The 24,383-nt window shown below is 40.6% G+C and overlaps 1 protein-coding gene across 9 annotated transcripts in view; it reads left to right on the top strand.

Moving 5' to 3' along the window:
• The window catches only part of npnta (nephronectin a), a 52,421-nt gene that overhangs the window by 5,462 nt on the left and 22,576 nt on the right, over nucleotides 1-24,383 (top strand). Inside the window, exons 2-5 of one of the 9 annotated variants that reach the window (XM_061058522.1) lie at nucleotides 4,170-4,270; nucleotides 10,550-10,642; nucleotides 14,656-14,748; nucleotides 19,893-19,988. In XM_061058522.1, the coding sequence (XP_060914505.1) occupies nucleotides 4,170-4,270; nucleotides 10,550-10,642; nucleotides 14,656-14,748; nucleotides 19,893-19,988 (383 nt within the window). Of the gene's footprint in view, nucleotides 1-4,169; nucleotides 4,271-10,549; nucleotides 10,643-14,655; nucleotides 14,749-19,889; nucleotides 19,989-24,383 lie in introns of all 9 variants that reach the window. The other 8 variants (XM_061058515.1, XM_061058539.1, XM_061058532.1 and 5 more) reach the window with 8 other exon arrangements.

The following is a 24,383-nucleotide window of genomic DNA, read 5'->3' as shown; positions in this document are numbered from 1 at the left end:
TAGTCACACAACATGAGCATTGTTGGCCACTGATATGAAGCTGAAGTTAATTAGCTGCTCACACTGTATTAACTCTCCACACAACATCTGGCATGTAACAGTATTAGATGTGATTTTCAAAACAACATGAAGACTTTCAAAGAAGGTGCAAAATAGGATCTGGCAGAACATCAAGCATCAGTCACACAATTTGCTGATTGTTTTAAGCGTGGAAAAGATGAAAACAGTTAAGGAAAGAGACATTAAGGAATAAGATTGGTGCTCAACACTAAATCTGTGTCTCAAAAATGATCAGTAAAGGTAAAATACTTGAGACATTGTTTCAGGTGTAAGTAAATGGGCTTTAATTTTGGCACAATGTGCGTTTAAAGAATGGAAAACTACACTTTTGGTCTATTCATGTAAAGTTTAATGGAGTTTTTACAAAATTCACGACCTAACTTTAATCCAGTGATCTCTTAAAGACCAGTTTAATGAGATGGTGCATCTGGAAAGTACATCTTTCCATTGGGAATCATAATGGAGAGCATCACTGATGACTGTTTAAAGTCATGTAACTGCAAAAGAATATAAAGTCATTAAGTGACAGAGGAGCAGGTGCACCCAGAGCAGCGTGAACTCTTCCCACAGGGTGCTTCCTTATTCCAGGATGATAATTAACTTACATACACTGAGGAGTGCATTCAAGAGTGTATAATAATGTCAGAATGAAATCAGCCTGCAGTCAGCAGATTAATGTCAGGGGAGGCTGTCAAATATTTTTGAAGTTGTCACATTTCTTTAAATGAAGAGAATTCCACCACAGGCTCAGATATTCTTGTTTTGTTTCATGTTAGTGGTTTACAGTATCGAGGGACAGCTGGTGCCATGTTAGGAGACTTGACTGTGTGTGTGTGTGTGTGTGTGTGTGGGGTGGGGTGGGGTGGGGGGTTGGGTTGAGTATGTGTGTGTGGGGTGGGGTGGGGTGGGGGGTTGGGTTGAGTATGTGTGTATAGGTGGGTGCATGACACTCGTAGAGATGGAGGCATCTAAACCTGGCTGCTGTCCAGACCACTCTTTTTCCTTTTCCTTTTTTCCTTTCCTGTCTGTCTGTTGTTTTTTTTTGCTCTCCTTTCCTGTCTGTGCCATTTTTACTTTCAATTAAAATGTTGTCTTTTTTCTTAATTCCCTTACTTCTCTCATTTCCATTTCATTTCCTTTCATTTGAAATGTTCTCTATTTCCCTTTCCTCATCTTTGTCCTCTCCTTTCCTTCGCAAACCCTTCCTTTCCCCCCCTGTTTCATCTCCTTCCTCTCCCTTTGTTCCTCTCTCTTTCCCGTCTTTTGTCCTGTCCTTTCCTGTACTTCTGATTAATTTTCCTCCTATTCATTTTTCCCCACTGTTTGCTCCTTGTCCGTATCATCTCCTTTGTTTCTTTTATTTTCCCTCACCTTATTTTCCTTTGTTTCAATTAATTATCGATTCCATCTATTTTTGTGCCTCTGTGTTCCCTTTCCGTTCCCCCCTTTTATAGCTCTCTTCTCTTCTCTCCTCTCCTCTCCTCTCCTCTCCTTTCCTCCCGTAGCTTCTCCCTGCCTGCCTGACTTCCTTGCTTCTTTCCAGGCGGCAAACATTTTCCCTGAATCTGCCACTCTCACTTAGCATCCATCTGGGTTTTTTTTTCCAATGAGGTGATTGGCAGCGGGGGCAAGCATTAGCATTTCCTCATCTTGGCATAGAGACACTAACAGGCAGGGATAGTGGCAATGGACGTGACTTGAATGCTGAGCAAAAACCTCATTCAAAGAAAAGGATCTATTTTGTAAAGAAGGTATAACAAGGGAGTTTCTCCTTTGTTTCATTGCTGAATAACTGCATTCCCTGTTTCTCTGTACAACTCCAAAACAAAGTCAGGTCATTCAGCTTTCATATTTAAATGTATTTAGCAAATACACAACACTCATGCCCTCTTGCAGGTGATGGCAGAGTAGTCTTTTTTTCTTAAATAGAATGGTTGTAAAGGTCAGGATGAATGGAGTGTCCACACTTTATATAACTCTATAGCACTGTAAAGAATCTTTCTCCTCCTTCTTTTATAACTTTGCTAGGTTTTAGTTAAAGTCTCAGAGCCAGGCTCGCGTAGTATTCGTCTTGGATTTTCGTTGTTACCCTTATATGGACTCATTCCTTTGCCCATTCTCTCCATAAATATGTGGTGAGCTTTGGTACAGATAAAAAGGTAATCCACATGCTCTGTCTGCCAAGAAGCTATTTCTTGCTCTGAGCAGAACAGAACATGGTGTAACAATAACATCCGGCTGTAATTTCTCTTAGAAGAAATGCAGTAGTATACCTTTGTAAATACACTAACAAGACAGACAGAAAAGGTTACCCACCTTTTCTGTCTGCAGAAGGGTTATACATCTGACACTGTCCTGCAATGTCTGATAGATCCTTTATCCCTGCTGTCCAAGGATACATATGTGGAAATGTGTTTTCATGTAACAAATGGAGACAGAAAGAAGTGTTTATTTTTGGTTTGCTGCATCGCTGTCAATCGGTTTCATAATGAACACAGCTGTGATGCGAGTGTCAGCGGAGCTCACATTCACACTGAAGGCTAAACTCATCGAGTCTGGCAGCCTTTCAACACGGGTCTCCACTTTGGCATCACGCAGACCAACTCGATCTGATGCGCTATCAGTTTGATTTCCGTGAGGCGAAGATAATCTGCTGCAGGGAATTAGTGAAAGGTCGGATTTCTGCAGCCTGAGAAAATGTAGAGTGAGGTTTTTTTTGTATTAATAGTGCTTCTATTTTCAAATGGACTGTAAGAAACAATCGGAAAGGTTTACTGAAAGTTTGCCAGCAGCTGTTTGAAAAGCTTTAATCAAGCAAAAAATATCTAACACTTCAAACTTTCAGCCTCTTGACTTTGTGTTTTGTCATTATGATTGTAGACTGAATGTCTTTACCTGTCTTTGCCTTTTCATTTCAGCAGTTGTCTGACATTTAATCTGCAAATGTCATTGCTTTTTCATAGCTCTTAGAGAAGTGCAATTTAGTTGTTGTAATTTTCTTTGTCCTTGCAAACACGTTTGTAGCACAATGTGACAGAATTAACCTCAGACAGCTTCACGGTCTATACTAGAGACCTTCCATTTTTTAATTCCTGATACCAATTTCAGAAATTTGTTCCCCTTAGACACTAGCACTACAAGAAAACAAAGATAATGTTGTTGGAACACTTGTTTGTTATTATATACTAGTTGATTTTTTGTGGGGCATAGGTTTATGAAATATGACCAATGCAGGGTCTTGAAATTTGGCCATTGCCGTTCAAAGTAAATTTTCTACATTATCAGATGCTGGTAGATACTAAGAGTGATATCAGTATCAGAACATCTCTAGTTTTATATTAAGCACCACTATAAAGCGTCCCTGTTGGGCTAACAACAAACCCTCAAATTGACCCAATAAAACACATCATACACCTCACCAAAGTCAAAACCAAGGGATTTATTGTCAATAGACAGACATCTAAATCATAACAAAGATCAACTTGGAAACTCGTTTAATTAAACACAACACACAACCCCTGACTGAGAGGCACAGAAGTCCCAACTCCAAAAGTCTCTCCTCTCTTGAAGCCAGTACTCTTTCAGCTCTTAGGCCCGGTGCGCCTCGTTGTGCAATCAGTAGCTTCACCTGGGCTGGAGACAACAGAGAGGGAGAAGGGACAAACATCACAAACAACATACAGCCGTTACATCTTCATTAATTTTTTTTTTTTTTTGGGGGCTTTTTGTGTTTATTGAAAGGACTGCTAAATAGAGACACAAACCTGGGGAGGAGAGAGTTTGGTAAAGTAAAAGGTCAAGACCAGGAGTCGAACCTGCGGTCAATGTGGACTGTAGTCTCTGTTGACGGGGTGCCTGTTCTGCTGAAGGGGATAATCATGTGCCTCAGAACAACTCTATGACATACAGACTGCACGAACCCCGAAAAAACAAAACTAGAATAGTAGAAAGACTGATATTATTATTCAGGGTTTCCTCTCTACAGCAGGAAAATGCTGTGAAACCTGTTACTGCTTTAAAGCCTTTTTCAAAACAACATTCAGAAAGACCCCTGCTTTTCATTTGGACATTTTAATTGGCTGTGAACTAATTATGCCGTTCTTTCACAGGTGGCCGCGGCAGATGGCCTCGTCCAATGGCCTGTGTCGTTATGGGGCCCGGGTGGACTGCTGCTGGGGATGGACGCGTCGCTCCTGGGGTCACTGCCAGCGTGAGTACCCCCGTGCCTGCTGCTGCTGCTGCTGCTGCTGGGTGCAAACTGGGCTAACAAGGTTGCCAGGTTTCAAGCTGGGGTCAAAAATGCTATTAGACAGAGGTGACGCTGTGAAGCTACCGCAGCGACTGAAGGCGTGGGGAAACACACACACACACATATGCTTGTTGTCACAACACACGCACACAGCTAATGGAGCATCACACCTGAGACGGTCTTTGAGTAAAGATTGATGGTATTGGCTAGTTTGACAGGAAGACCAGCTGACGTTTATTCTCAAACTGCAGGTGGTCATAGTTAGGGAGAGAGTGTAGCTACAGGTGGAAACACTGAAGGCCAGATAGGGGTTTGATTCTAGATTACTACTGTGCAACAACAAGCTAGCTAACACATGTCAGAACATGAAGAAAGATGTTAGGAGCACAGTCAATGGGGTTGTCAGGTGTATACACCAAACCTTATAAGTATATTTAGCTTCACCAGATTCAGAGGATGTGTCCTTTTAACACCTCATGCCTGCATGAAATGTAAGCATGTAACATTTACAACATATTTACATTGTGTGAAGATGCTATACTCTCCTGTTATGCTGCTCCCCCGAGGTGTGGATATAACTTAGTTTCAAATCTGGCAAGTTGCCTAACTAACGTCAAATCCTCTACACTGCTCGGTGCCTGTGCTGGTGTAGCTGCTCTGCTTTGCTCTGGAGGTTAAATGAAGAAGGGGTTAACACATGGAGAGGCCTTTACTGCAGCAGAATCTCAGCAACCCGTGTATGTATTGTTTCTTAATTGACTCTGTTGAGATATAGGTTGTTTCCCTGCCAAAAGTAAAATGAGAAAATCAATGCTACTCCTGCAGTATATCTGTCCGTTGAATGTAAAGCCACAGGCAGAGACGGGCCTTTTCTCTCAATCTCCAGTCATTAAGAAAGATAACTGTTTGCTAGCAGAAGCTTTATATTAGGCGTACAACAGTGTACTTATGATTTGAGTCCTTAATCCTGACCAATATGGGATTTGTTAAAACAACACGAACACAGATTGAAGAGTAAAAGATTCACAGGTGTCCAGTTGGTAGTATAACAGAAGCCAACTTTAAAGCTGGAAAAAACTATATTTTCTTTGAGGATTGGACTCCAATTTTAACCAATATTACTGAAGAATAATTATTACATATTTTTCACCAATTGTTGTGCTTACCACTGTCAGTCCAACTGTTACTCTACAAGTGCTGCAGACAGTGCTGAGCATATCTGTAAGTCTGAGTCGGAGCGCACGTTTCTATTTAAACTATGAGGTTCTGAGGTTTCACATTTCTTTCTGGCATTACATGTTTAAAAAAATATATTTTATCGATAAACTTCTGCATAGATATCTGTGATAGACCATTTATCAGTCATTGATATTGTATACTGGTAGTCGGCCTCTGGTAACGATCTTTTAATCGAACTCTTTGCAGTAAAAACAGAGTATACTGAAATTCATCTCGATATAGGAAGTGCATCAGAGCCTTCAATTGTAAGTAGCCAATGAGTTTTCAGATCAAAACAAGTGACAAATACGACAAACACAAGCAGTAACAACATTTTCTTTCTCCAACCTTTTAGGATCGAAAGTTTAATTTGTTCGTCTGAGATACATTTTTTTAATTGCTGTGGAGATGCTCACAAGTTAACCTCTGTCTACTTTTAAATGCTCCTATAGTAACTCTTCCTATCTATGTTGGCATACAACTATCTGTTACAAATACCCATAAAAGTGAGAGAAAATAAAAGTCACCTTTTCTTTCACTGTCTGTCATACGACTGCTCTGGGAATTGGAAACGTTGCACAAAAATCAGTCCGCCTTACCTCCAATTCAGTGTGTGCATTTCAGTGAAGTATATGTAATGGAAACACAAAGAAGGACATAGCAGTCTGCCACCACAGCCATATGGGTGCTTAAAAGTGGAATGTATTGAAGCTCTAGGTTATGTGTTTTTAAATTCCTGCTGCTGAAAAGACCAAAAGGGATTCTTACAAATGCATGATGCTCAGGGTTGTTGATTAATGCACTCATTTATGTGTTCCTCATTAATGAAATAACCATGTTTTGATTTATGTTCTCATGTAAATAAGCTCACCATGCCATGCTTTTGCTGACCTTTGTTTAAGTAAGTCATTGTATTTTGCATTTTTTTTTTTTTTTGGTGGGAAATATGTCACACACTGCGTGTTTGGCCTAAAGCTGTGTGCTGCTGCAGATAAAAGACGGATGACTTTGCTGGGTTAAGGAGCTATTTTTCACTCCAATTCCATGTAAAAGTGGCAGAGTGCCATTATTTCACTTTATGCTGGAGATGTTCTCATTTGGATCTGGAGAACACAAACAGTCTCACTTGAGTTCACGGCCCCAGTGTTTTGTATTCTTTGTAGCTCTGCTAGATTAACCCCAGGTCTTTGCTAGACAAATGTGCTTTTTATCCTCCTCTCGCGTCACGACTATTATAAAACAAAATATGATAATTCTATTCCTACATAAACACTTAGAGTCAGAGAAAGAACTTCTGCTAGTGGCTTATGGGACCGACGGGGGATGATTTCATGGCTGTAAATCAGTGGTTTTGTTTAGTATTCATACGATATGTGGCCTTGATCAGAAACCTCCTACCTTTTCCCAAGGCCTTGACACTTAAACTGCACAATGTGCGCTGCAAAAAGCACCAGTGTTTCACCCAGACAGCTCAATTGTATCATTTGAAAGTGTTGTTTTTTAACATGGGGCCAGACTCAGCAGTAACACTGGCAGGAGTCAGACATCTCAAAGCCCAATGTGTCCCAGTGCGTCTGTGCTGGGCTCTATGCCGGGCTCTGTGCCTTTAAAGCTTCCCATCCATGTTTAGAAAATTCAAGCTGGACTAGATTCAGATTTTGGGGGTCAGGATTAAAAAAAAGGACAAGAATGACTTGATTATCACAGAAGCTTCGATTAGGAGACGAGACAAATTCATGCACTCTTTTTTTTCATTAATATAAAATGCAACAGTGCATGCCGTATTGTTTTTACAGCTCCAAAAACACGACGTTTGTTGGCATACATCATTGGTGCCATTTATTTAACACTAAATTAAGCACAGTGACATTAAAAAAAAAAAAAAAGTCATGTTTGCATCAATTACTCCACCAGCCAACCAGCAGTGTGTCAACATGTTTCCCTTTGTTGTTCTGGAGTCCCACATGTTCCACATTGTGCCAAAAATAACAGCTAATTTTGAGCTTAACCACCACATCGAGCTGCTTTATTGCTTTCGCTCCATCGCTTTTTTCCCCCATCAAAAACATATCTGCTCTGTGAGTTAAATCAATGGCTGAGTGCTCGCCTTAATGCTTCCAAATGCTCCTGACTGGGTGCACAGCTCAAATCCACTCACTTGAGACTACAATCAGTATTCCATCAAGTCTGTGAGGTACTGATTTAACCCTGAGAGGAGGCCGCTGGAAGGTATGGGAAAGAAAGGAAGTGCAATCAAAGGTGTGTGTGTGTGTGTGTGTGCTTGTGCGCACTTTTTGTCTGCATGTGAGTCAGAGGATGCAGTCATTACTGATTTCGGGGGCCTTGGCGCGGTCCTGTGGCGATAGAGGAGATTAGGTTGAAGTTTTATCAGATTGAGGCTCTCTCAGTTTGTGCAACTTTTCTCAAAGAATGAGAAACTTAATGGATCATCCTGGTTTTCGTTTCCTTTAAAGCTACAGAACTGAAAGAGTGAGAGAGTACTAAATGTTGGAGAAAGTGAAAATCCTGCGGTGTAAGGGAAATAGTGTAGAGGTTATAGGAGTTAGAGATGATTGCTGTTGGAGTTTGGGAGTGACATCAGGAGAGCGAGGCAAGTGAGAAAATCAGGCAGATGGAGACGGAGAGTGGAGCTTAGATTTATAGTAAACTGAAGCTCCACTCATAATGTTCTGACAGGCCATCCGGCAGGCAGAGCCAAACTGATTCTAACCAGCTGCCATCATTTCACTGCCACTGTGACAGTTTGAGCGTTTGTTCATCAATTGCAACTCCAGTGTCATACAGTAATCATTCTAAATATACTTTTTCAACTATTTTCAAACTCTTAATGGAGATTCAAAATAAACTGTCTAATCAACAAGTTCATACCATATTTGTTAGTATCTTAATGGTCCAATCAGTCCGTTAAAACCAGAGATTTGACCATTTTAATTAATCTGATGTCAGGTACAATATTAAAAAGGTTGCATATTCATTTAAAGCTTCAAAAGAAGCAGAAAGCATCGGTTGCAGTGCAATACCTGAACTCATTAGCTATAGTTAAACAGTCATCTGCCTCAAAGTGCTGTGGACATTCTGTCGATGACATATATTTAATCATATGCCCTTAAACATGTGATCTGGGAACCAAACCTTTCAATATATCCATTTGCCATATCCACCTTTTCACAGATTGTATGAGCCACTAGGTATTTGTGAATTGCAGGTATTTAAAAAAATAATCATAATTCAAAGGAATGGTTTATTGCCGATCTTCCTAAAAGAAGATGGCTTTTAGAAATAGAGAAGAATCACTAAAACTGAATCTGTCCCCTTAATCACACTGCTCTGAATGTTCTTGCTGGAATAACAGAGTCAGATACTATTCAGATACTAGTCTTTCATAAATGTTTCAATGGCCTGAGTTCTCTGCTCATGTCTCACAAAAGTAGAAAGGTTGGATGAAATTTGTGCTTTCAGGTTTACAGTAATAATATCTTCCATGCCAATCATTGGTTGTTGCTTATTAACCAGATATACCGCATTGCTGTTGCCATGTGTGGAGCGTTGCTAGCTTATAGATCAGATGCTAATTAGCCCTCTTGTCTGCTGTCACTCTACTATTGGCCTTTGTTTGTGGCTGGCTTGCTCTTGAAGAACTTAATACAATAGACATATTAATAATCAGTATTTTATGATTCATAGTTGGGTGAATGATCAAACAAACTAGATAATATTCAGACTGACACCGGAGTCACAAAAATAAAAACATGCCACTTTAGTTAGACTTATCTTACTTCCCAGTTGACTCTCTATCCACTTGATTTGAGGTCCAAAAACATTCAGGTCAGCATAAAAATCCACAGGTCTAGGTTTATCTGTTCGGTTTCTAAAACAATCGAACATGTGAGACAGATTCAGAGTTAAAAAGTGCAGCAGATCCTTGATAAGAATTCATAACACTGAAAGACTTGAAATGACTCGCAGTTTGCTTTAAAGACTTGTTAGTTGACTTGAAAAACTTTCCAAAAGAGCTGGACCGGTATTTATTCAACCCGAGTCTTCCAACCGCCCAGAAAATATATACGAGGAGGAGAAAGACATTTATTTTCTCTGCATTGTTAATGAACTGGGTTGAATATCACCTCCATATTAAATAGATCACACATTGCAATTTCTTCAGGCGTCCTGGTGGATTTAAAAATCCATTGAAGCGGAGATTTCCTTTGACAGAGTGCAGCAGTCTTTGTTTGGACAAATGGTGAGGACAGGATTAAGGCAGGACTTTTGAATTAGTAATTGGAGTTAACAAGACAGCGATGAAAGCAGAGAAGTGATATCTCAGTTTAAGGAGTTCACTCGATCAGGATTGTCTGTGCCGTCTCCTTGTGGGCTCGACTTCCTTTCATGATCACTAGGCTGTAAAGGATCGTCTGAAAGTGTTCCGCTTTCATCTACCTGCGGTAAGAAGATGAAAACAACCTGGGCGGGTTTGCGCAGATAAATTAGGGGTAGTATTTTCAGAAAGAAAAGAGACGTGTTCCAAGGTTACTTGAAATAATTCAGACATGTTATAAAGGATCTGTTAGCGGAGTGGAACCTGCAGCATGTATAGGACTGTGTTTTATTTGAATAATGTCATAAGGCAAGTCTGCCAACATTTAAAGTATTTTAATCCTACTGAAGACTTGTGCAAGGGGGAAGCTGCTAATTCACCTGTTTGAAAAACATATTCAGAAATTAGAGAACATCCCTGGAGACGGAGCTTTTACTGTTACATCTCCACGATTATTAAAACTCTATCGCAAATAGGGCCAATTTGCATCTTGTTTCTAAAAGCACCTGTGAAAATGTGTGACTCCAGAACTCCAGATTGTGTGCGTGTATGTATGTGTGTGTGTGTGTGTGTGTGTGTGTGTGTGTGTTTCATTCCCAGGACTGTTTGCTTGTCTAAGTGACCCGCCTGTGCCCTCTAACATCATGTTCATTGTTTTTTTTTTCTTCTTCCTCTCAAACACTTAGAAATGCCCGCAACCTTTGTGTGTTTGGCTATTTGTTTTGCAGCTCTCTTCGCCTTAACTCACAGAGTAGCCGGGATAAGGTGCCAGCCCCAAGGTTAGCCCACCACGTTTCTTCAAATAATCTTGCTGGACATGAAATTGCTGGGGGCACATCCTCTGAATCCTGGGATCCCCTTACTTATTTGTAGAGCCAAATCCACCTCTTCCTCTCTCACACACACATACACACACACACACACACACACACACACGCCACTAACACCTCATGCCCTTCGGCAGCAGTCATCTTCCTCCCTTTGGCCTTATAGAAATATGCAAACAGCTTCCTCTGCAGACCTGATTTCACCTGAAGCCATGTCGAACATGAACTGCTCAAATTCTTTGGTGCCTCATTCGCATTCAGCTGCCCCTCTCGTCCACCCCTTCAGAATACTAATGAAGTGCTTGGAGCTGAAATCCATAATGTTTTTTAATTACTCTATCAGTAATAGATCCATCTGTACAGTGCAAAGTAAAAAACGGAGTGTTTACTGTGGTTGGGGTCGCTCTGCATACATTAACAAATGTGGAGCGGATTGGTCATGTGGAGAATACAAACTTACTTCACCATTTGTGTAAAATATTCATCATGACAGTGTGCAATCCAATCGCTGACATTTCCACTGCATACAAATGACAACATTAAAACACTAGCACAGACCACAACAACAGGTGATCCTTTCGCCCTAGTATGCAAGCTGACATCTGCCCTGAACCTATCAGATGATTCACTGATTCCATTATTAACAGAACAATATGGTTTTGGAAATTATGTCAAAAAATCATCTGCTTCGTGCTTCAGCAACCCTTACAATTAAATGCCTGAGAATTTTTAATACATTTTAACTGAATACCTGAAGGTTGGATTGATGTTGGTAAGACAGATTTCAATTCTGATCATTTCCATCCTTTTTGGTGCATTTTGCAGGCCAAACAATAATTTCATTAAGCAGGAAAATTACTCGATTATTTTAACACGTTTTGCTCATAAAGTACATGTCGAAGCAAAAAAGTTGCTTTCATTTCTTGAATATTTTGATTTTGATTATTCACATTGACTTCGTTTGAGAGATTAATAAGAAATATCGGTGAAATGGTTTAACACCGCTACGAAAGCACCATGTCACGATTATTAAAAAAACATAGGTGGTGCACCAAAATGCAGAAAACAAAAATAATTTATTTCACACTACAGACGCACAGAGAACTTGTAACAATAACACTACACACTAAAACATAGAGAAACACAAGGATAAGAAATTACAAAATAAAACAGGTCATTTGGTCACTTGGGCGCGTCAAAAACACATTCATATCCTGTAGAACCACAAGAAAAAAGGAAAGGACTGAGGTTTAAGTAAACAGTCACACTCATACCCAATGCTACAAAATAAAAATACAAAATGGGATTAATGCTCGGCATTAAATACCATAAATAAAGGAGGGCAGCAAAACTACAGATAAACTCTGAGAGAAGAAATTAAGCAAAAAACTGATCATCAATTACACTCATTATGAAATATTCATTAGAGACAGCCTCAGGTAATTGCTTTTGTGATTGCAAGATGATGCAACTTGTAATTAACTGATTTTCCCATCTTGCTTTGATAACATAATCCATTGTCTTATTATCAATCTAAATAAAATAGTTTCCCTTGTGATTACCAAAAGGCATCACAGAGCCGTCGATAAATCAAAAGACTCTGCATCAGCAGTCGCAGTAAACTGTCCCGAGGACCAGCTGATGTAAACCAGAGAGAAAGTGTGTCATCACTGGATATATTTTGATGGTGTTCATGGAACGGATGAGGCACATGCGTGCTGTGTTTGGCCTTCCAGCTGGTACAACCATTTTTAGTCCTGCATGTCCTCTGCTGCGGTTAATGAACGAACTGCTCTGAGATCTCTCTCTGCAAAGCAGGAGGCTTAAAAATACCCTCAGAGGCAGAGCCCGCTGATATCCGCCTGTGATCCTGCTAATCAAACTCTCCCCCATGTACGAGAGGAACAAAAAGAACTTCACTCGACTACCCCGCTAACTAACAGCATCACAAGAGTTCATTTTATCTCCTCACCAGACCAATGTCCAATAGGTTTCCACAAAAAGTACAACGCTTTTCTTTATCCTCCAACAATTTGAGCCATTTTTTAATTCCTAACTTCCAGCTTTGTCTGCTCAGTGTGTTAGCTCCAAAGCTCATATCGAAAGGCCTCTCATAGCGAACAATCCTGTCTTTCTATTAGATTACGTAGCCTAATAAAGAAGAATGAGTCTGAAGATGTTATCAGTTTCAGTTAAAGGATTCATCACATACCTTTGTGTCTTTGAATTCAGCTGGAGCAATGTTACAGACTGAAACCGGAGCAGCTGAAGTTGATAGCTCTGCTGCTGTGAATGTGCTGAAAAGGAAATATATATATAAGAATGTAACTCAATTCTGAAAGCACGCATTTCATTTATAGACCGTATTATTCAAACCTTTGTTCCTTTGCTCTATTAGGTGTCCTTCAGCTTTATAAAAGAAGCTTTCAACATGTTTATAGCATTAAAAGATACTTTGAAAAACAGTAAGCACTTCGCCGTCAACTCTATTCCGTGCAAACGTCAAAATCCCACCAAATGTATTGAAATGTCACCGTAGAAGGTTAGAAAAGTGTTTTTAAGGAAGTGAACATGGTGCAAAAGCTGTTCAGACAAACATATAATTTGCTCTACCGCAAAAATGTACAGGACAAGAAGATGGCAAAATTCACACTAAAAAACGCCAAACCATGTACAAAACAACAATGTAGCAATAACAAAAAAAACCTCTATAATCTGAAGGAGACCACCGCATTTGAATGGGGGAGGGGTTGTAATGCAATTGAACACAAACATTTTCAATCTACCTTAACGTTCTCTTCAATGCAACGCAAAGTAATCAAACACTAAAAATGCAAACGCAAAAAAAAGTGACTTGAATATTGGAGGAGGTGCAATTTTTGATCTGGTTTATCTAAAAAAAAACGTCCAAAATCTTTCCACCAAATGTTACAAATAAGTCCTGGCCGTTTTTTGTACTATTCTTATCAGAGTACAACATGACGTACCAAAAGTAAAATCTTATGGTTTGAGGTTATGTTCCAAGAAGGATGTTTAGAGCAACACTGACAAGACAATTAAATACACAGTATACACACTCATGGCTACACATACCATCACATCTTTCCGGATACAAAAAAGCAACTTCCACCACAATCTGTCTCTCTCTTTATCTCCTTTACGCACACAAACACACATGTAAGTATGGCCTCCTCCACCACAGTGATAATTACGTCCTCTGATTACACTGTATTATGACAGAATTAATGAAGCTTTTAATGAAAATTAGTAACACTTGGCTGAAGCCCAGTGTATCAGACATGCTAAGCAGCAGGCTGCAGTGAGCAGAGTCAGATAAAGCAGCAGGGCGAGCCTCCAGCTCACTGAGACAGAACACACAGAGGCAGCTGAGGCTGTGCACCACGTCTCCGAACGCACCCAAAATATCACCATCCATGTTTTTTTTGTCAAATCTGCAGGGCAGCGCTTTACAGAGGCACTAATTATAATCCACTGTTTTGGTGCTCTAATTGTTTCAGCGTCAGTCTCAGGGGAAAATATATTCACAAAGGTACATCTAGTTGGCTGCATGCCACTGTGAATATCTGTGCTGCGTTTAAAAACAGGAAAATCAAACTTTGCTTGTTGTATAAAGGTCACACTTCTTATTTGTCATATTCAAAGTTAAATTGTATAGCAAGAAAGATTAATCTTTCTTTCTTTCTATCTTGGGCGGTTAGCTGAAAATGGCTATCTGTTATCATTAGTCAATGATGAAAACACTGTCGTACAAGAAAAAGAAACGTACTCCCCATATGAACGAGGCCTCATGCTGTCTTTCTGCTGTAACGAGAAGTAAACAGACAATTTACAGCCAAGTCAAGAAGCAGCAGGGATAAGTTCTTTGTCATCCTGATCTTGAACAAGTAGTCTTCCAGGGCTCTGTTCTGATCTGTGTCTTCCTCTCTGAATCCCCCCCTGAATAGCTCTGTGTCAGCCCGGCTGCAAGAACGGAGACTGCGTGGGACCTAACAAGTGCAAGTGCCACCCCGGCTTCACCGGCAAGACCTGCAACCAAGGTGAGCTCTTGCATGAAACTTGTGAAAGCTGTACAAACTCTGACTTTGCTTTACAGTTGATGGTGACTTTATTCGTCTCAAGAAGAAAGATACTTCACACAGAGAGATGTCGATGGTATGGTCCCCCTAAACACTTCAAAGTCTAAAGTTTCTAACATAGACGTCCCAATACCGATTTCAATACCTGCATATGAGTATTGGCAGATAAAGTCAATAATCCGTTAGGAAATCTCTGTCGTTAATTCAGCTCCCGTTGAAAACCTCATGGCACGACAAACAGTCAGGGCATGCTATAACTTTGGAATGAAACAGTGCTCTACAAACAAGTAGAAAGGCATTTTCTGTTAAACTACTGGTAGCAGTACAACTCCAATGCCTAAAAGCAAAAAACACACTTGCTGACAAGCCCCTGCAGTGAACAACAGAGGGGTAATCATTGTTTATTATGGCCAGATCTCCAGCACAACACCAGTGAATTAAAGTTGCCATTCACTCAAGGAGTGGAAGCTGGTTTGCCATCAAGCCAACAGAAGTGAGGGGCTTTAATCACAAGGAGTTAGAGGGAGAGAGGGCTGATTTAGCTAGAATGGAAACGAGTGGTGAGGCCATGTTGAATGATCCCGGGAATGCATCCACTCCTGTGTAGATAACATCTCAATTACTGACCTGAGATAACTTGGCCTGGCTGAGTGCTACTGATGCTATTGAAAGAGAATGTCTATGTTTCTTTGTGTGTGTGTGGAAGCCTGGGTTTTTGTGCTTTTTCAGCGCGGACGGATTGGACATGTTGAAAAGCGTTAAAGCTTCCTGGTTAGACTTAAAGTTGACGTGCATCCAAGCAGCCTGAAAATACTTGTGGAATTCACGCCCTCAGACAGGAATAGGATAGTGTGTAATTAAAAACAAGGGTTGGGGTGGTGGAGGTGGTGGTGGTGAAGGGGGGGTTGGGTGGGTGGGTGGGTTGGGTGTTGAAATCCTTTCCGGAATGTTCCAAATGACTCATCCTGCATTTGGAGGCTACAGGTGGCTCCTGTCTGCCCAGCCAGACGGCTCTACTTTGTCTTAATCTGCAACAAAGCGCAGAGGAAAATGGATCTGCGTCCCATATCCAACTACAATCGACTTCACTGCCAACTATTCAGTCTGCAGGCTTATCTGACAAATGTGATTCCAGGACCTTTCAAGATGAATCTGTACTTTCAAGTGTCCAATCGAACCCCTCCCGTTTGTCCAATAAGCTTGAGACGTTTGAAAGAGCTTATCGTTTAACTCTCCTTTGAGTGGCAGAGTCGCCCTTTCAGCCTATTTAGGTGACCTTGGGTTCTGTTTTTAGCTGGCACATGCTATGGAAACCAATTTAATTATGCAGAGGCCATAGATTGGATTTTCTCATTTAAATGCAGGCTCCATTAAACATTGATTTGAGGTTTACTATTGATGTGCCAGGTGGCAGATGTTTTCGAAGCATTCTAATGTCCTGCCCCTCTGAGGCTCCACATTTATCTTCAGGAGTCGACTTGAACCCGAGGAATCATCTGACTAGATCCATTTTCTGTCCCTGATGCTGCTTTAAGGTCAAGTACTGACCTGGATACATGGTTGTGATGCATTTTTCAATTTGTCAATTTATCACTGCTGTCAGAAGGTGATTATGTACGGCCTATCTGGATAATTGTGACATCAAAAATTGCTGCTGTTTGGGATGTATCGTTAAGTGTTGTGTTAGATCTCTATTTATGTATTATTTTATTAATCTTTGGAACTGCAGGATACAGTACAAGACACACTCCCCAATGGAGACATTAAAGTAGGCTACATCTTTCATTCGATCCTATCTTAAAACATGGCACAGCAATTTGACAAATTGGACTTATTTTGTAAACAAATGTATTGTGGGGACTCATTAAAGAAAAGGAAATTACTGCTGATTAAAGCTGATGCCCCTTTATCACCTTCAAGTTAAGGATGAGAAAACTATCTAAAACTATCTATATTACTAGAAGATAGATCACTTTCTGTGTAGAATAGCATAGCATAGAATAGCAAAACATTGCATGATAGCATTGTACAAAAAGTATAAAGTTTAGTGAAGTATATTATGGAATAAGATGTTCAAGTAGTAAATAATGAAGTTTTGTTAAAATCTATAATCACTTTAAAACGTATGTAAATAGTAAACACCCTTTTTCACTTTAGGGGGTTAGTTGACTGAGTAGAGTACGTACATGTACCAATGGGAGTTCATGTGAAACGTTTTAAAGAATGTATTATTAGTTAATTAATTATTTAAAATTCAAACCCTAAAGAGACCCTCCTGTTATTGTGGTTTGAGCAAAAAGAGATGAGGAAGTAGCTGTATTAACTTATTTATTTTCATTATGACATTTGATGCAAGTTTGGGTCCAATTCTGTTCCTGCCCCATTATGAACCGGTTGATTCAAATGTCATTTTGGGGGCGGCAGTAGATCAGTCTGTAGGGAGTTGGTTTGGGAATTGGAGGGTCGCTGGTTCAAGTCCAGGTGTGGACCATACTATTGAAGTTGACCTGGTAGCTGTAGGGGTGCCAGGTCACTGCCCGAGCACTGCTGTTGAGCAAGGCACCGAACACCCAATTAGCAGTGTGGAGCAGCCCCACTCTGACATCTCTCCACTAATGCATGTCCACAGGTTGTGTTTGTTTATGCATGTGTGTAATTTGAGAAGCAATAATAGAGTGTAAACCAGAATTTCCCTCAGGGATTAATAAAGTATGTAAAACAGTTCAGTGGGCTAAAAAGGGATGTCTGTTTAGGATTTTAACTGTGTAGCTTTGAAATCACTTAATGATTTCTTGATTCTTCCCAAAGGGAGCTGCTCAGTGAGTAATTTGCAGAATCAAGCATTTTTTTTAAACCTGCACATGATGAGGGTTCTGGGTTGTACACACACACAAACAGGCACATTCCTTTGTTGTAAAGTGGGGGGTGTGGACAGACTGTGTGACCCTGGAGGCGCTCTGATTAACAGGAGTGTTAAACACCTCAGCAACACAAAAACAAACCACAGAGGAAGCTCTGGTGTTTACTCCAAAACAAAGGCATGGCAGGTATTGATTGCATCACTCAGAGAATAAGAGCCATTTTTCACTCTGTCCAACTTTTATGACCTGGTACTGGTTCAAGAGATTTATGTTTCAAGGACTACCTGTCATTTTTATTTATTTATTTTTTTTAGTATCAGCTCTTTGTACCTGCCAAATAACTTCTCCTCAGAGGTTATTTCATTTTAATCGCTTTTACTTTACAGGAAATCTCCACATCTGAATGGGATGTCTTCTGAATGAAAGTGATAATGTCCATCATTAAATTACGAGGTACTCAGCTGTCAAGAGTAATAACCAGCCCTCGGAGAACCTCGATCGTGTTTAGAAGTTGCTCCACCTTTTGCTGCTGAGGAGAATTGTAATTGTCATGCCAGCATGGCGAGGAGAGATGAATACGGCGCAGAAATAAACTCATTAAAGGGATAATGTGCTCAACAGTTTGGCAGCACTCTCCCCCCGGCTGATCCAATCATTTTAATAAGATGATTATTTAGTGCAGGTGGTTTTAATTAGGTGTATTTGACCTGCTGTTAAGACACTATTAAAAGATTGTGCTGGAAGAACAATGTCTCATACTTCAGGAGAGGAGCAGCTGCAGAGCCTCCAGATGCTGCTTTCTTCTTCTCTCCATTCGTCTGTCAGCCAACTGTAGGATCAATGACACATCAATCACTGTCTCTCAATGTGGTTGGAATAAGTACACAACCCATTTCTAAATCCTTTTTTTAATTGGCTAATGTCTGGACCTTTCTGTGCTCTATCTTTTGTCTATGAATTGAATCGAGTCCAAGTTCAAGCGGATACTTTTGGACTTGTTGGTTTTTAGAAACTGATCCGTCTACGTCACTGTTTGTCTTCCTGACTGTCTGCTGTTAACATTCTCACAGCTGCAAGCACTTTAAGTGCTAAAGTCATATCAACATGCTGTCTATTTTCCTTCAATTATCTTCTAATTGTTACAAAATGTCTTTTGTAATATTTGGCCTTAACCGACCTCTGCAAGAAGAAGAAGAAGGCAGACATAAAAATGGAAGAAACTGATCACTTACTAACTTACCCTTGAGCTCTGATACAATAAATAAAGTCCAATTTCCAGAGATGGGTTTAGCTAGAAGGTAGAAGCAAGTGTGCTTCTACCAAGGTTGATAGAGTATATATAGAGAGGCAACCACACACTATAGCACTATGACACTGTCGTCATTCATTCTGTGAGTCAGTGAAAAGCAGTGTTGGGCACGTTACTGCTTTATAAAAGTAACTAGTTACGTGGGAAAGCATTACTTTTTTTTTGCTTCAATCCTCATGTTAATGTTCTCATTATTAATCGAGAGTTCTTCTATCATTACCCATCCAACCTGGCAAGAATGCAAAAAAAGTGCTTGCTTAACTTCTCAGTTTCAGTTACGGCTTCCCTAAACGGGGAAAAAAACTTGAATGATGTGAAGCGTGCAAAGCAGTAAGCGGTAGCTGTATCATCTTCCCGTCACTTAACAATAGGTGTTGTTAGCTGGCTGCCGGAGGAAAGGTTGCAGGCTGGATGAAGCATCAACAGAGAGGAGGAGCTGAAATTCTAGAGCTTGAAGTGTCTGTAGTCATGCGATGATTTGCCCCTGTCTACCTTTGAAGCTTTTGATACAAAATTGAGAAGCGATGCTCTGAATCTGTGACATATCGTAATTCTCTCAGATCACATTACACTGTCACGACAGAAGAGGGGCTGTCGAAAAAGAGACGAGGGCAGGAGGGGACAGGGCTCAGAAACACTTTGCCCGTTTCTCACATGTGCCCTAGATTTCCCTGTTTCAGATACTCAGCTCATGTTCAGTTCCCACCGATGTAATCCTCTTTGCTTTACTTTCCAGGAATGTGGTGTGGTCAGAGGTGTTTTAATCCATCCGCTGGTGTTTTTCATGCTCAGTACGTCTCTGTCTGTCTCTCTGTCGTCTTCTGTCCCTCTCACGCCTTCTCTATCTGTTACTTCATCTTCAATCAACCCCCCCCCCCCCTCGATCCTCCCACTCCCCCCATGCCCCCTAACCCAATTCCTTTTGTCTGAAGAAGAAGAAGAGCTGGAACGTTTAACCCCACCAGTGTGGGCCAGTCACCTTTCCCTCTTCCTTCCTGTGGACCACCAGCCAGCCAGAGTAGTGACGGAGGGTGAGATTCATCGATCAAACTTTTTACCCCCACAGCAGCTTCTTCTCTTCCCCAACATGCATGGTGTTTGCACTGTGCGGACCGAGAGGGAGCGAATGCCACTCTTGACTTTTTCTTATTGCTAAGAGACACCAGTTGAAAGCAGCTTTTCAGTGGATTATGCCAGCATGAATGCAAAGCATGCCACAATTGTTGCCGCTCAAAATCTCCCTTTCTTTCTTTTGCTATTTACCCTTAAAGATTTTTTTTTTTTTTTTAAACCATGGTGGTTTTTCCCCACTACCTTCTTAGTATCTTCTCTGGTTTTATGAGCACTTGGAACCAAACGCCTTCTTTCCCTAAAAAACATAATTGACATTGGACTCAGCACCCATGACTCCTTCATCACGGCTCCAACGAGGCCTTAAGTTCTTTAAGCGAGTGTTATCTTCTTTTAGAGACAAGCCTATCCCTGTGAAAGAGCCCCATGCTAATCTCTCTGTCAGTGATGGAGGCGTGTCGGGAATGTAGCCTAGCATACCTCGGTGGAGCTGACCCAATAAATCACTCCACTTTGCATCACTTCAGATATGTTTTAGCAGTTCATGCACCGTACAGTGAACCTGTCCGGAGGGGTCCCACACCGCCGCTATGGCACAGGTTGTTACAGTCCTGGGGCCGTGTCGAGCTGTCAATTGCTGGTCATGTCTGTTATCTCCCCGTTCTTCCCCTCTCTCACTCCTTTCTTCATCATCTTCTCCACCTCTTGTCTTGTCTTTTTGTTTTCCTACACACAGAAGGCCCTTGCTGTGTCTTGCATCTGGCATGTGCTGATGCTCACAGAGCTGCCCCTGTCTGAGAATGTGACCATTTCAATAATCCCTCATTTACATTTTTAAGCTGTTTTTCTTTTCAGTGCATCGGGCGAGTGGCAACATGTTTCTCCGCCAGGCTGACAATGGACAATGTTGCTATGTTTTTTTTTCTCCCCTCTGTTATCACAATAATGAGAATGCCGGTTGTTTACTGTGAAACCCAGGGAGGAAAACAGGGTTGACAGCGCTAATTAAAAAAGTGAAATGTGAGGATTTGTGTGAGGGTGTGAATGTGCTTTGTGGGAGTGTGTATGTATGTGTATGTATGTGTGTGTGTGTGTGTGTGTGTGTGTGTGTGTTGAGGTGGTGACATTATCTTGCAGGAGAAGAAAATAGTTTCAGGTTTGGATTTTTACTGAAAATGAGAAAATGAACAAAGCTTACCTTCTGATTGACAAGGACAGAACAAATTATTCTGACCCAGTTAGTTATTTAAAAAAAAGAAGAAGCAGTCATAAAAGTCAAGAGGAAACTTATAAACTTATAAATTATAATAACATTATTATTGAAGTATTCTTTTAATCTGGACTTTTAAAGAAGGCTTTAATTATTTGCTTTATTTATTTTTCTACTGATACATTCTTCACAGCTTCCCTTAAATCCATTAAATAAAGTGTGTGCTTCACGTCAGCATGCCACTTGTTAACTCCTTGTTATCCCTTCTCTTTTATGCAGTATAGCCAGTCTATAAATGTTAAATTATGGTGACTGAAATGTAAAAACTGCACTGTCAAACTGACACCTCTAAATCGAGACGTTTTATAGATATGGAACATGACTCAAAGCCTGGAGGGAGTTGGTAAGATTCAACAAGTTGAAAGTCCAAATTCCAACCATGTCTTTGCTCTTTAGTAGGTCAAATGCTGCCATTAATAGTTGATGAGGTCTGACTGATGTACAACTGGGCATCTGGTCCGTCATTCACCCACATTAATAAGCGGTATCTGTTTAATGTAAGAGGTATGTGGCACTCAAAGAATGCTCTGCGCACATGTCCAAGAAGCTAAATACGGCAGTATCCACAAAGCGGTCGGCCAAGGCGAAAAAAAAAAAAAAAGCCTCATGTGCTGCTCAGGCAGATCTGTTTGTGATGTTCTACTGTATCCCAGAAACAGCCAGTGGTATTCATAGTGTATGTTATTTATATTTGTTCGAGCCTGTTTCATCATTCCACTCTGATGGATGCCTGTGTGTGCTGGGTTTTCCCCTTTTATGCCTGGTACTCCCAAGGGACCCCACATTTAGGTGAGGGCAAGAGAGTGAATGGTGATATATGTGAACCTTTATGTAAGTGAATTATTCCCTCCTATCAATCCCAAAGTTCTCCATCAACAGCCATAAGTATTTAAACCTTAAACACACATTTATCCTTAGCAATGGACCTTTTTATACCAAAGTCAGGAAACAAGGCAAGAGTGTCCTTAAATGGTTTCCGGAGATTCATATTCGGAGCTCATATTTAAACTGATCAAGCACAAAGATTGTCGCAAATATTCCTTGATTACATGTTATTATGTTATTTGACTAAACATGTTTATTCTAAGAGGTTATAAACGTAATTTTTGTCATCATAGATTCATAGATTCCTTTAATGTTATCAATATCTTTATTTGGGAAGAATGTTAAATACCCTACTAAATCATGGGTATTGTTATTTTTCCCCAAAAATGTTGAGATTGTAAGATGGAAAAAATGTGATTTTCCTTCAATGGTAGTGTTGGTCGGCACGAAGAAGGTTATCTTTTATCCGTAACCAGATTATTTTGTCAACTAGTTCCTCTTCAATTCAGTGACACTGCAAGGGAAGTTACACTATTTTCTATATGAGAAAACTTCATCTTGAACATTGCTTCAGGAGGAAAAAGAGGCTGGAAGAAAACTGAAATGAAAAAACTTCTTTTCTGTGTCAGAACAAAATAACCCCAGGCTGCCCTGAAATCATTGTCTTTCTCAAAGCATTAGTGCAGAAAGAGTCAAGAATCTCCCTGAATAAATTATGGAGTTTATTCAAACTGAACTAATACAAAACAAATATTCTCCATTCTAGTAATGAGGGTGATTAGTTACTATCCAGCACAGCTATTGGCAGCATGATCAATATCCTATTAAATTAGACGATATGCCCTCTAGAATGCTTATTCCACAGAAGACATTTTGACCTATCTGAGGAGAAAAAGTCAAAACAGAAACATTTAGTCGGGCCACTTAGACTAATAATTTCAACATGAAAAGAAAATTGGTTTGGCATTTTAACTCACTTATACAATGCCAGCAGTGTGTTCACATATTCACTTGTCTATGAAAGCTTTCTATCATTCAAGCCTGGGAGAAGCACCTACAATGCTACGGAGCTTACCTTACCTTAGCCTCAGCTAGACTATTTAGATTGACCCGGCAAGGGGAAATTTGACACACAAAAAAATATCAGGCCTTAAGCCTCCTGGCAAACAGGTACCGCGCCTACTTGCAGTCATATCAGCCACAATAAGATTGTTTTAAGTCATCCAAGGGAAGCAGATGCTAAACATCATCGTAAATAACTTGTTGTTGCCGTCATTTGATGCTTTGCTTGTTACTTCAGCTTCACTCCTTAAAGTAAGAGTTTCATGTAACCTACAGTTGGAAAAAATAAACATTGATGTATTTATTTATTTTTCCACTCTTAGCCCATCACACACAGAGGACTCTTCAACTTGTCAGAGCAGGAAGTACAGGTGTGACTAACAACATTAGCCTCTGTTGCATTGAGGAGTGTCAGAGAGGCAACACACAAAACCACAGGGGTGCTGTGATGGAAATAAATACAGCACAGACGTTAATAATGTTATTAGTTACACCTACGTTTGACTAGTCAAAATGTCTGCTGTGAGAGCCGTGTAATGGCTTCTATTTGCATAAGCATTTGACAGGTGCTGAGCTCAGGGCATATTCTTCTCTCCCAGGGGCCCACACTGCTCCAAAGTCAAGACTGCATCATTTTCTAATAAGATTTTCATTGGCTGTTCAGGGTGAGATTTCTCTGCTTTTACGGCCGTGTAGAAAAACACTGGAATTATAGGTATCTATCAAAGAGCGCTGGATGGTGCAGCGACCAGCATTTGGTGAGTCAGACGTTATAATAGAATCTTTTATCACTTGCAGGTAATGGGCAGGTTGACAGCTGACACTGGCTTCCTGTTAAACCATCAAAGAGGGGTGGTGCAGGCTTGTCAGAACAGGGTGACACTTCACTTCCTCGAAGACACCCCCCACATCCCCCTTTCCAAAACACACACATTAACGCACACACAAAAGAGACGGTCAGTCAGACACAGACAGAGAGACACACTCGCAAATGGATAGGTGAGGTTTGGCATGATTGACCTCTTCACATTTGCCCTCTGACTTATTCCAGCAGGGTCTCTAGTGTCTCTCTCTGTCTCTCCTCCAGTCCACTTATGTTGACTCTCTCTGTTTCCCTGTTCCCCCCCCCCCCCCCCCCCCCCCCCCCTCTCTCTCTCTCTCTCTCTCTCTCTCTCTCTCTCTCTCTCTCTGTGTCTGC

This window comes from Labrus mixtus, chromosome 2 (assembly GCF_963584025.1).
Source record: "Labrus mixtus chromosome 2, fLabMix1.1, whole genome shotgun sequence".
In the NCBI taxonomy this organism is placed as follows: domain Eukaryota; kingdom Metazoa; phylum Chordata; class Actinopteri; order Labriformes; family Labridae; genus Labrus; species Labrus mixtus.
The sequence above is the reverse complement of the archived record's forward strand: the minus strand, read 5'-3'. Positions and strand labels throughout refer to the sequence as shown.